The sequence below is a fragment of the Alexandromys fortis genome, unplaced genomic scaffold, assembly GCF_014885135.2.
Source record: "Alexandromys fortis isolate MF-2015 unplaced genomic scaffold, M_Fortis_MF-2015_v1.1 scaffold_52, whole genome shotgun sequence".
Lineage (NCBI taxonomy): Eukaryota > Metazoa > Chordata > Mammalia > Rodentia > Cricetidae > Alexandromys > Alexandromys fortis.
In genome coordinates this window covers 3,429,372-3,443,002 of record NW_026067929.1, presented here as the reverse complement: position 1 = coordinate 3,443,002, position 13,631 = coordinate 3,429,372, and the positions used below count along the sequence as shown (strand labels likewise).

The window sequence follows — 13,631 nt, the reverse complement described above, 5'->3', positions numbered from 1 at the left end:
AAGAACTAGGAGCAACTAATGACTGCTAAGAGAGGAAGAATTAATCTTCCTCAGGGAGCTGCCTTCTAATTGGTTCTCCAATACCAAGTGGTCAATTATGAAATCATGAATATGCTAATAACAATGAATTCAGCATGTTGTATTTACATATTTGTGTACATATATATGTGTGTGTGACAATAATAAAGAGACGATGAATTTGAGAGGGAGGAGGAATATTGAAAGCTTGGAAGAATGATGGAAATGATGTAGTGACATTTTTAATTTTTAACTGCAAAAAAATAAAAAAATGGGAAAGTAGATTGTATGAAATTCTTAAGGACTAAGAACAGTATTTTTAAAAAGCCAACAACCTGAGCATTAACGTAAGAGATTGTGTAGTTCCCAATGTGCGGTCCTAATGATGCTGATTGTAGTAGGAAGCGTATCCTGTGATGGTGAAGAGGGAGACAGGCTAATCTGCCTTTTGAAAAGATGGAACCCATTAAAATACTATGAAGTTAGACTGACATTTCCTATGTCTATATTTTCACTAAGTTCTTGGTAAAACGCTAACAAGCCTTATACTTGGATTATTCAAACTTGCACTCCTGTTATTACTGCTTCCACTTCAACAGTATGTATTATCCATTTCCCCATGTCCCTTACAATGTAACGACTTCATTCTTGTCACCTAATACTAACTCGTATAATGATCAGTTACTGAAGTTTTTAAAAAGACTGAGGATGTGAGTGGCTTCTGCCGACAAAGCTGAGTGCCATCTTCCTATCTCTGCTTCGAAACCAGCATCTCTCTTCTGTGCATAAACACTTATTTCTGATAGTTTATGTACAATTGATCTCAAGGATTGTTGCAAGGAGGGGGCCCTGCTTGTTTGTACTGGCTGCCTGGCTAGCTTACACCCAAAATAACCACACAGAAACTGTATTAATTAAAACACTGCTTGGCCCATTAGCTCTAACTTCTTATTGGCTAACTCTTACATTTCAGTTTAACCCATTTCTATTAATCTGTGTATCGCCACGTGGCAGTACTTACCGGGAAATATTCAGCATGTCTGTCTCTGGTGGCTCCATGGTGTCTCTCCCCTACTCCGCCTTCCTCCCAGCTTTCTGTCTTCCCCAGCTACCTAAGTTCTGCCCTATCAACTAGGCCAAGGCAGTTTCTTTATCCATTAACCAATGAAAGCAACACATGGACAGAAGGACCTCCTACACCAAAGGATGACAAATAGAGGAGTAGCAGTATCTGAGAGAAGGTGAGAGACATATTAACCCATACAGCCACGAGAGTTTCCTTATTCCAAGTAGCTCATTTTATATCCCAAGAACTTAGTTCTTATTTCTTCTTCTTCATGGGATCAACCTTCTATGTCCCGAGGTGTGGGAACTGAGGCTCAAGGCAGAGTATCGTGGACTTGCAGGATACTGTCATTCAGGCAGAGGCAGCCACTAGCTAACCACAGAGGTATGTAAGAGAGACAGCAAGTGATATGGGTGGGTGGAAAGAGGCATGCAAAAAAGGAGACAGTAGTTAAGCCCTTTTTCAGCTGAAGAGTTAGCAAGGTAAGAGTTGACTGTGGCTTCTCCTTTCTTTCTCTGATCTTTCAGCATTTGCCCCACATCGGGCTCTGGAATTTTATTGTTAAGACCAATTAGAAGTCATGCAACAATTGGCGTCCAACTTTATGACATGAATTCACGAGAAAGGCATTTGCATGTGGCTTTGCAGCCGCTAGTATACTCAGGGGCTCCTGCCTGAGCCACTGCCTTGCCAGCTAGGTTTTCTTTTATTTCCAAGCCTCTGAGCGAGTTTGGAATTTTCCTGTTGCCCCTTTACAACATTCTCCAGCTGCCACCCCAACTCCAGAAGCACCTGGGCTCCAAATGCCATAGGACTTACCCACCCTAGACTGGCTGGCTATGCATTCAGGGAGCTCACACCATACGTGCATCTTCTGCACAAGTCTGTGTTCTTACTTCAGACAGCCAGCTCCCTCTTCCCCATGAGTCGTGGGTTTCCCCGGAATCCTCTCCTTGGGCTGCCACTCTCAGCACATGGCTACCCACTGTCAGCTGCAGCTGTCCTCAGCCAGACTGTTCAGTACCCCTGTTCTACACTCAGGTGTGTTACAGCTCACAGTTCACTGTCATTGTTGACAGATTTGGTGAGACAATTGGGAATTTTTAAAGGGAAGAATTAGTTAATAGAGTTTTTTCCCACGTTAGAAAATGGGAAACACTATTGCCTTAAAGGGCATTAGGTCTCTGTATTATTATGGATGCTTTAAAATTGGGATAATTAAATGAAGGAATAATCAATTTCACTGTGATTGACATATTATTAATTATTTTGTTAATGTTTATTGTTGGTTTGATAATTCTTGCTTCCTCTCTAAAAATGTTTGTTCATATAAGTGCCAAGTTAGAGTCCTTAGAAAAACTTACTAAAACAGATTATAGAGATATTAAGATCCATAAAGAGGAATTTAATGGAGAACCAATTTCAGCATTGCATTATAAGTTTAGAGAGGAACAGCCTAGGATTTTCAAATAACCAATTTTAATTTATCCAGTCACCTTAGAGAACAACCGGAAAGTGATAGATATCTCCAAGGGTGTGCAAGACTTAAATGGGATCCTTTGGAAATGTTAGCTTTAAGGAGATTCAAGGAAGCTATAGTCTCATATGGCATGTATTCACCTTCTGTGAAACAAATATCAGACTCATGGTCAATTTGCAATAGAATTATCCCCCAAGAATGGAGAGAATTGGTTACAGCAGTTTTAGAGACTGCGCCTCAATTACAGTAGAGGGTATGGTGGAAAACTGAGGCTAAGACCATTGAACAATGAAGTAGGGCTAAAGGTTTGGAAACCTCCCAATGTCAACTTATTGGAGAGGGAGATTATGCTGATGTACTGATTTATGCCCTGGGTTTATGCTGTGCATGCTTGGGAAATAATTGGAGAAGTAGAAAAGAAAATTGAACTGTTTACTAAAGTTATAGAGGGCCCAAAGGAAACCTTCATGTATTTCTTAAAAAGACTGACTTCAACAGAAAATAGAATAGTACTATTCAGAAGCTAGAGAAATAATAATTGCATCTCTGGCTTTTGAAAATGCTAATGCACAATGCAAAAGGGTAGTTAGGCCATTAAAGGCAAGATCAGCATTCTTGGAGGAATGGATCAGAGATACAATCAATATTGAATCTCATGACCATGATGATGCTTAGATAAAAAGGGTGATTTTCAGAGGTTTGAAGAAAAATCAAAATGTCAAGTGTTTCAGTTGGGTAAACATGGTCACCTAAAAAGGGATTGTAAACAGTGCATTCTTAGAAACAATGTTTTTTTCTAAGCATAATACAAACAGAGTGTCCCTTCCTTCTGGATTACGCAGAAGACATGCCAAGGGCAGGCATTGGACTAATGTATGTAGATCAACAAGGGAAAGTCATGGTAACCCTTTGCCATCAGGAAACGCCTTAAGGGGATTCTGCAAGTCACCATGCCAAATTTGGTTCAGTCATTTCCTGTCATCCTGGAGGAAACTTTTTTCCAGAGCAATTAAAGAACCTAATGCCTTTTGTTAAAAAAAAAAAAAAAAAAAAACTGCTCTGCATAGTAGAACACCTATAGAAGAGAGAACAAAAAATTCAGGAGAAACTGTGAAGAATATATTATGGCAAACTTCTGTAAATGAACAAAGACCAAAATTAAAAATACAAATAAATGACAATGTCATTGAGGATCTGGTAGACACAGGTGTGGATGTAACAATAATTGCACCAGAACCTTAGCATCAAAATTGGCCTCTTCAAGAGGTAAGTGTTCACCTTTTAAAGACTGGAACGTTATCTCAGGTAAAACAGCATGAAATGGGTCAAATGTATAGGGACAGAGGGACAGAGAATAAAACTAAAGCCATATGTGATAAAAAATAGTAACGAATTTGTGGGGATGTGATTTATTACAGCAATGGAATACTCAGAGTAACATTTCCCCAATCTTAGAAACAAATCATAAATTATGTTTCTGGGGTAAAATATTAGAAGGTGTTATAAAAAACAGTCACTGACCATTCAGGTTGTACAAGAATAGGGCACAACAGCTGCTGATCTTTTAAAGGTACAAACATCCCTACCTATAAATGGTTACAGACAAATCTATGTGGGCTGTGCAATGTCTTTAACAATAGAGAAACTACAGGCTATAGAACAGCTGGTACAGGAGCAGTTAAATGCTCAACATATTGAAGAATCAACCAGCTCTTGGAATTATCATTTATTTGTTGTTAAAAAGAAATCTGGAAAATGGGGAATGGTTTCAGATCTAAGAGCTGTTAATAAGGTGATTCAACCAATGGGCTCTCTACAGTTTGGAATTCCTTTGCCTTCTCTATTGCATAAAGGATTGTCTCTTATAGTTATTAATTTAAAAGATTGTTTCTCTACTGTACCTTCACAAGAAAAAGACAGAAAAACTTGCCTTCACAAGCCTACTTATACTAATTCTCAGCCTGTTAAGAGATACCAATTGAAGCTTCTACCACAGGTAATGTTGTAAGTCAGCCATTGGAAATGAAACATAAGCAATTTCCTAAATCTATAGTTTACCATTACATGGATGACATTTTCCTAGCCGATTCAATTGTATATACTTTAGAATGTTTGAAGAAGTAAAGAAAATTTGCCTTGTTGGGGATTACAAATTGCACCTGAAAAAAATCTATTAATTATTTAGGATATAAAATAGGTCTACAAAATCTTAGAACCCAAAAGGCACAAATTAGGAGAGATCAGTTTCAGACCCTTAATGACTTTAACAAGGCTTTATCTCCTGATCCTTCTGTCAACTGAGGACCAAGAATTCAAATGGGAGACATTCTCATTCAACCACACACCCCTTCTTTGTATTAGTCCATCAACCTATCTCATTGAATAGTTACACCAACATAGAGGTGGCCCTTCCAACCGCAAGAGTCTAGAAGCATCTTGTGTCATCTCATTCCCTGTACTGGATTAACAGTTATAAAATTAACAGGCACATATTTTTATTGCTGTATCGAACACTATATGGCATTTTGCAACTTGCCAAAGTAAAGTGGTAATAAATCTTTCGTGTCATGGTTGCATGGTTGCTTGGGGGGTAAAGTAATAGAGCTTCACCGCTAGCATGTGTAACTGATTTGTAACTTTGTCCATGCATACTTGGCAAAGGTTCTTCCCCTGTACAGGTATATCCTCCCTTCTCCAGCATCTAAAAACTCCTAAGAGCTATTTAAAATTAGTAACACGAATTTCCAAGTAGTCTGATGGGTAGATTTTGTCAGACTGACTTATAGTTTGTGGAATAATTTCTTGATGGATATTTGATGTGTGCAGACTCAGACCACTGTGGGTGGTGCCACCCCTAGGCAGCTGGTCCTGGGTTGTATAGTAAAAGCATACTGGGCAAGTTAATGGGGCAAGCCTGTAAACAGTGTATTTCCACGGTTTCGCTTTCTGTCCTTGATTCCAGGCTCCTCCCATGACCTCCTGCCCTGACTTTCATCAGTGATGGTGAGTATTTATTGGGCTTGTATTGCTGTTATAAAACCTGATAACAAAAGCCTTGCGTTGGGGAGGAAAAGGTTTACTTAAGCTTACACTTCCAGAGGGCAGCCTGTCACTCAGGAATGTCAGCGCAGGAAACGGGAGGCAGAAGTCATGGGGGGAGTGCTGCTCTCCGGCTTATCCAGCCTGCGCTCTTAAGTTGCTCAGGTCCACCAGCACAGGAGTGAAGTTCCACGCCCCTTAAATACACCAAGGGAGGGGTCCGCCCACAATGATCATTAATAAAGGGAATGCCCTACAGGAGATCCAGATGGAGTCAGTTTCTCATTTAAGTTACCTCTTTCCAAATAATTACATGCATCAACTACAAAACCCAAGCTGGATGTGGTCCATAACCTCTAAGTCAAAATAATTGTTTTCTACCTCCAAGGTACTTTTTGCCAGGGTGTTTTCTTACCATAGCAGTAGAGAGGGAAACAAATCCAGAGGCTAAGGAAATGAACAGGAAGGAACGTGCCTTCCTTTGCATGGATGTATCTGAGCCAGTATATTCACGCTCTGATAATTTCCAGGATAAAAAGATAACAACAAATGGTGAGTGACTACATATATTGGCTAATTACCACTTAAGGTCCTCTGCAGAACAGCAGAGGGAAATGGCTCTTCTGATTATGAAGCCTTCTTTGAATTAGAATGCTCACACGCTGCCTATGCTAATACAAAACCCAGGTAATCCAGTCTGAGACAGAGGCCCAGCATTGTCAGCCTGGGAAGCATAGGCAGATGGTCTGGAACCAAGAAAAGCATAACCACAGAAATAGGCCAGAAGGTGGACAGCCAAGAAGGCACATGTTCCTGAGGCCTTCTGCATGTGCATAAGTGGATAGTAAACCTTTGTTTTTTTCAAGCAGAACTGGGGAAATATTTGGATGGTATTACATGACAGAATGCAGTCTGTGAATCAGCCTTAGAGAGAAGCCACCATTTGCCTTATCCCAAGCTTGTTCAGTATGTCTTTTAGAGAAGGCATGAAACTACTTACGCAGTTAGGTGGTGTGCCTCCCCGTGAGCGATGCAGTGACAAAGCTTCCTGAAATCTACCTAGGGACATGGTTCAGGTTCCGGGTAGTGGGTATCGGAGGCCTTGAGAACTGCACTAATATGGAGTCTATCTCCCTGGACTGTGCAGAGCACTGATAACTGGAAATAGCTTTTTATATAGCAATGAACAGGTAAATGCTTGATATACTGGAGTGTTCACACGGTATACTTGAGTACCGATTCCTTTTCTGATAGCCAAGCTTGACATTACAAAACTACGTTGTGTTTTATGTGTATGTGTGTATGTATTTCACATATGCACATGAGTCCAATTGTAGGCAAAAACAAACAAACATCTGCCTACAGCGATGGCAGGAGAGGGAGTTAGATCTTCTGGAAGTGGGATTACAGGTCCTTGTGAGCTGACAGGTCTGTCTGTTGACAAAGGAACCCTAATCTGCAAGAACAGTAGCTGCTCTTAACTACTCCACTGAGCCATCTCTCCAGCCCCAAATCTCAGAAATTAAACTGATTCTTGCCCAAAAATCATGTTTTTCAGAAAGCTGCAATGGAGGAAACTAACGAGCTAGAAATCAGAAAAAAAAAAATCTTTTAGAGGTGTCAAAGATAAAATTGTGAGTGTAATCTAAATAAGCATAAATAGTGCCTGAGAATTCAGTTTCAGGTAGAATTCTCCACAGGCATGCTTAGGCCCCTAATATTGAGATGAGCGGGACCCATGTAGTACTCTACATAACCAGACCTGCAGGATATTATCTTCTCTTCCTAAAAAATGAACCCCCACTATCTAGAAATGGAGACAACAGAGGAGTTCTGATTGAATGCTGCAGTTTCACCAACCACCACTTCCCATATGAGTGAGTACCTTCTCGGTGATGGTTCTACACACACACACACACACACACACACACACACACACACACAATTGGGAGGCTCGCCATGCTAAGAAATAATATTCTTATGAAGATATTTCTGATAGCTTTACATTCAAGGAAAGCCTCCATTATACACAAGGGCTTTACCCCAAGATAGCTCATCTGTTTTTCTCCTTTTCGTTTAGATATAGAACTGGAGACCAGTCTGGTTTACAGAGCGAGTTCTAGGACAGCAAGGACGACACAGAGAAACCTTGTCTCGAAAAAATAATCAAAATCAAAAGAGAAGGAAGAAGAAATTCGCATTTCAGCATTAATGTCTCGTTTCATTGTTTAAAAGTAAAACTGAGTCGGTGTGATTTTTTTTTTCAGGATGTACGAAGATTAAAATCAGAACACATGGACCAGAAATGACCTATAAACCTAATATTTCTGTCAAAGGCTCCACTCACATTCACACAGCTCGTGTTGTGGGTCTGGAAGTAAACGCCAGCCTCACTCCCTAGGCTCCCTTGCAAAACCGGCTTCTTCCTCCCTTTCTCTACTGCGCGTTGCTAAAACCGGTAACCAAAGAAATCGCCACACTTGGGTTTCCGGAATTCCTTCGCGCAGACTTGTGGGAAATGCAGTCTGGTCCTTTGTGACGACACAGGGGCCCGCTCCGGAAACAATACTTGTTCATTCTGTCTGAAAGTGTGGTATTTCCCCAAAGTTGTGCGAGAGTCCCGCCTGCTGTGCATTCCCGTTGCGTCTCTGACATGGAGGTTGGTCCAGGGTGCAGCGTAGTTTGAGGCACTGTGCGGGGTGCGGGTCCGTCTTGGAGGGAGAGGACCTGGGCTGGGTGGGAGGGCGGGAGAAGCTGCCTTGGAGGTGCTGCGCTCAACTGGCTGGGTCGCCTGAGGTTGCAGGTCAGGGCTGGGGTGAGGGCGTGTCTGATGGTGCCAATTGATGGTTTTGTTAGAAAACTGCCCACAACCCGAGTCTACCATGGGCTTCTGGGACAGGACAGCAGGATGGTAGCGCCGGAGTGGAGGATGGTGTAAGGTTCTGGATTTCCAGGACTTGGTGGGTCAACTGACAAACCGCGTCTCAGGTAGTGCTGGAGATGGGATGGGGATCCGTTCTCTTAGAGCTGACCCGCTCTCGGGTGGATTTTCTGTCTTTCCTGTGCTCCATAGCAGGCCTAGTTACAGTCTTAGGGTATTGATGGTCTTCAGATTTATTATTATTATTATTATTATTTTGGCCAGTTGCTGAACTAAAAGGAAAAAGAAAATCTGAGACATAACAGTTGGCAGCTGAGGAATTCTGGAATGCTGCAGAAAAATCTGCCAAAATCAGCTCGTAAACAAAAGCCTTGAGTAGGGGTGAGGGAACAGACATGCTACGGACATACGGAGGGAAAGACCCACTGCAATAAGAGCAAGGACTGCGGAAGCTGATGCCCAGCTTTGCTCTGAGGGCTGGGGTGTTTAAGCCTTTGGAGGGTCTTCCATCCCTAAGTTATAGTTCATTACTTTCAAGAAAGGCAGGATGTCTGCTTGCCGACGACTGCTGTGTAGATATGCCTTGATCTGGCCCTGAACTTGACGGGCCAGTCCGTCAGCAGGGGCCCTAGGAGCAGGTGAAAAAGCTCACCTTGTTTTAGGGAGCCAGGCTAGGAGGGTGAGGAAGAACTCATAGACCTCTATATATTCATGTACTTGAAAGTAAGCAGACCTCATTCCGTCTCTGGACCTCTCCGTGACTGGTGCAGCCAGGCCACAGTGGTATTGATTCTTCCCTGCCCCCTCCGATGCCTTCTCCTTCCTTACACCAGAGGTTCGAGTGCGTGTGCAATGCTTCTCTACAGTTATCCAAAACAGAAGCCTACTCTGCATGTGGGTAATGACAGCTACCTCCTCCACTGTCACTCACATGGGGTTTTGTGTCATCCACCCAGCAAAGCAATGTTCTATTCATTACTCTTCCATGGGGACCCGCATGGACCCTGCATTGTCCAGTCCTGCCTGTTCCCAGATCTTTTTATTGTATGCCAATGTTTGTGTGAGTGATGCTATGAGGGAAGGAATTACTGGTTTTTACAGACTTGTGAACTAATCTTGCTACGCTAGACAGGTCATTCTTGGAAAACCCCGACGGGACTGTGTGTTGGATAACGCCGTTGAGTTCTTGGTCATCCGTGTGATTATGTCAGAGACCACTGAGAGACATTCCAGAAGTTATTTGGACAGAATTAAGTAGAAACCAAACATATGCATGGAATAAACTTGAGAAACAGATTTTCATTACTTTGTCATTTGTGGTTATAAAAGTCTGTCATTGAGCCCATCCAAAATTATTTTCAAAGGCAGTAAGATATTTTGAGTTGAAAGCTCTGTCAAGGCTAGCCAACTGTTTAAATTCTGCAGTCCACTTTTCTTTCCTTTGTGGTAGCTACATAAAATAAAACAGTGGATAAGAACGTGAGTCCCCACTGTTCGTTGGATGCACACCACTTCACCATTGCATTTAGATTTGGTAAGAATATACTAATTCTATAAATCTGGATACATCTAGACCTTCTTCCTACAGTGCAAAGCACGTGATACTGAAGTGTAAGCTAAAAATTCTAATTATTCATTCCATTTTCTCAATAAGTACATTGTATATGACCTATCATGTCCTTTTTTAGGGTTCCAATTATACTATCTGAATCATCACATTGCAAAAATTTGTTAACTTAAAAGCTAATGATTGCTATGTGCCACACTTATGTGTGTCAGAGGTTGGGACAGGTCAGTGCATTCTTACTTCATGATGTGCTTAGTGTATTTTTAAAGCGCCATGTTCTTTAATCAATGGATAAGCCTGAACTAAATGGAGAGTTTGAAGTCTGATTGGTAATTCAACCCTCATTTGGCATCTAGTTTTGACTTCCACATGATCTCCTAGGACTCGGTTTGTCTGGCCTCTTTAAAAAAAAAAAATCTCTGAGGGACACTGACATAGAATACAAGAGTTCTTATGAGTTGGGCTCTGTCTACTGTGTTGTAGGCTTGCTTCTAGGACCAGCCTCCATTCAAGGGGAGGGCAGTTGGACTCCACCTCCTGATTCAGGGGCTACAATGAATTTGCAGCAGTTTTTAATGAACCCCAGTTTGTCCCCCTCAGGCTAAAATTTATTTGTATTCCCTCTCCATAGGAAGTGAGCGTTGCCAGTCTCAACTTTCCCTGAAATGTTTGCTTTCATTATGTTAGTAAATGAGACCATCGTGGCAGGCTTTCTTCTGCCTCCTAGCCTCCTAGCCCCAGGAAGCCCACAGTGAGGAGAGGGGCCAGAGAATAACAGACACTTGTTCATCCAGAACAGTGGTAACAGGTGCTGGGCGACATTAGGGAGGGGTCCTTGCAGTCACTTCACCATTGGGGACCTCCTCCTCTCTGAAAGAACAGTTTTTCCATCTTCACTTTGCCCTGAGCTCCTGCAGTTCTCCAAGCTGACCATGTTCCCTGTTGTCAGTGATCAGTATGGAAGAGTGGAATCTGTAGTTTTATTTCCTTGTCAAAGTGGGAAAATGTACTCGCTACAAAGAAGCTTTCAACAGAGTCTAATTGCTTTTTTTCTTGAGAAATGACAGGGTTTTCTATTCATCAGCTTCTTTCAGTCTATTTATAACTTGGGAGTATCTTGGCCTCCTCTTCCCTATCTCACTCCACCCTTATGAGTAAAGACATTTTTCACAGTATAATTTTTATCTACAAAGTATCTTTCTCCTGTACCAAAGTCTTTTGACTGTAGCTAATCCTTCTCCTGTACCAAAGTCTTTGACTGTAGCTAATGCTTTCTCCTGTACCAAAGTCTTTTTTTTTTTTTTTTTTTTTTGGTTTTTTGAGACAGGGTTTCTCTGTGGCTTTGGAGCCTGTCCTGGAACTAGCTCTTGTAGACCAAGCTGGTCTCGAACTCACAGAGATCCGCCTGCCTCTGCCTCCCGAGTGCTGGGATTAAAGGCTTGCGCCACCATCGCCCGGCGTGTACCAAAGTCTTTTGACTGTAGCTAATGCTTTCTCCTGTACCAAAGTTTTTTGACTGTAGCTAATCCTTCTCCTGTACCAAAGTCTTTTGACTGTAGCTAATGCTTTCTCCCGTTGCTGAAAACACCAGGAACTTCAGACCCAGGACTCGATTTGATCTGGATCTGAGCTGAAAGTCCACTACTCTGGGAAACTGCTTTGTGAGCCTTCAAGGGAGAGAAGGAAGAACCAGTTTTATTTGACTCTTAAGCCTATGAAGCACAACAATGCCTGGTATGACCAGGTCTTCCAAAAGATGCCATAGGAGGATGAAGCTCACAGAACTGTAAATGGAAGTTTCTGTCCCACTCGGTCCTGCAGCCGTTCATTCTGCCCCTTGGGTGCTCCATCTCGTGCCTCTCAGTGCACTGTCATTAGCATCGTGATTGAACTCTTAAAAATTAAGAAATCCGCATCTCAGCCCAGAGCTGCTACATCAGTAACTACATTTTCGTGGCATTTGATATTCACGATTGTGCATAGTAAGGGTTGAGAAGTTCCTTCTCTCTGACCATTACTTTCTCCTGTGGGAAATGTATATATGTGTGGTAGATAAAACAAGCATGTGGCACTAAATGCATGTTTTTCTATGGAAACATTCACTTTACATTTCATCTGTCTTAAGGGTTTCCACGTGGAACTTCTAGATTCTTCTGCCTTCTCGTTCCTTGATGGGTCCATTGTGAAATCATGTGATCGTATCAGAAGTGTCTGAGGAATATGACAAACATGTTAGAAGCATGACACTTATGTCTACCACTCTCTTCTTCCTGGACAAAATATAGAATACACTTGTTCCTGTAAACAAGTACAAGATACCTGGGTTAGAGTGTTTTGCTTTTGTTTCTTTTTAACAATGATAAAGAATGTGACCATTGAGAAGAATGGATTTATTTCAACTTGCAACTTCAGGTAACAGTCCATCACTGAGGGAAGTCAAGGCAGGAACCTGTAGGGAGGACCTGGAACAGGAACCATGAAAGAACAGTGGTTATTGGCTTGCTTTCCATGGCGTGGTCATCCTGTTTTCTTATACTAAGACCATCTGACCATGGGTTGCATGACCCACAATGATCTAGGTTGTCATATACCAGTGAATAATTAAGAACAGCCTCCTATAGGGTCACATACAGGATATTCTTATGGAATACACATTGTCAGTTAATAACCCTAGCTTGTGTCACATGGACAGAAAAATAGCCCCACAATGCCTATTATTAATGACTTTAATTAATTAAAAGTGAGGTATCGTTCATTGATCTTTATTTCAGGAAATGCTATCCTTCTGGGATGTGGCCATTGATTTCTCTCCAGAAGAGAGGGAATACCTGCAGCCTGCTCAGTGGAATCTGTACAGGGATGTGATGCTGGAGAATTACAGCCACCTGGATTTCCTGGGTGAGCATCTCCTCTATAGTGACATCCTAGTTCAGTGTCAGTATGCAATGTCCTCACTCTACACCTTATCTCATGGGAGCTCGTGCTTTCCAACAAAAAGTTCCATAGACTTGGTTTTAAATAAAAATTAGGGAATATGTTTAGCTAAGAAACATTGCTTTCTTTTCTGTGTGTTTAACCTGTTTGTGTTGGAAGAATACATCTTTCATACTAGTGGGAATGTTAGAAACTTCAGTTGCAATAGGCATGTACCTTACATCTTAATGAAAATGTTTCACAATTCAGTTTTAATATTTTTCCCTTAAATGAGACTCAAAATCTGGACATTGTAAATTCCTTTATGTATTGTAGTGGCCCTGTGAGAAGTCACTTAAGGAACTGATTGTCTACAGTAATTTGTTATATCATTTCTTTCCTTATAAGTCTTATACTGGAAGAGACATGTCAATTCCCAGTAGAAGGACACTTAATCTTGTTCCCTTTCCTACAAACAGGTCTTGTTCTCTCTAAGCCACACCTGGTGACATTTCTGGAGCAAAGACAAGGGCCTACAGGTGTGAAGAAACAAGAGGAAGCCACAGTGCATACAGGTGTGTAGGAATGAGGGGTTCAAGAACAGAGGTGAGGTTCAAATAGTCAACAGAAAGGCCGGCTTTTCCATCATTTTAAATCATGATATTAT

At 41.7% G+C, this 13,631-nt stretch overlaps 2 protein-coding genes across 2 annotated transcripts in view; both read left to right on the top strand.

Moving 5' to 3' along the window:
- Positions 1–13,631, top strand: part of LOC126503287 (zinc finger protein 58-like) — a 37,529-nt gene that overhangs the window by 17,127 nt on the left and 6,771 nt on the right. Inside the window, 1 exon segment of the mRNA XM_050144860.1 lies at positions 2,164–2,168. Within this exon segment, the coding sequence (XP_050000817.1) occupies positions 2,164–2,168 (5 nt within the window).
- LOC126503272 (zinc finger protein 58-like) overlaps positions 12,894–13,631 on the top strand; it is a 104,056-nt gene continuing 103,318 nt past the window's right edge. The window contains exon 1 of the mRNA XM_050144833.1: positions 12,894–12,949. The gene's annotated coding sequence lies outside the window, so the exon portion shown is untranslated. The remainder of the gene's footprint in view (positions 12,950–13,631) is intronic.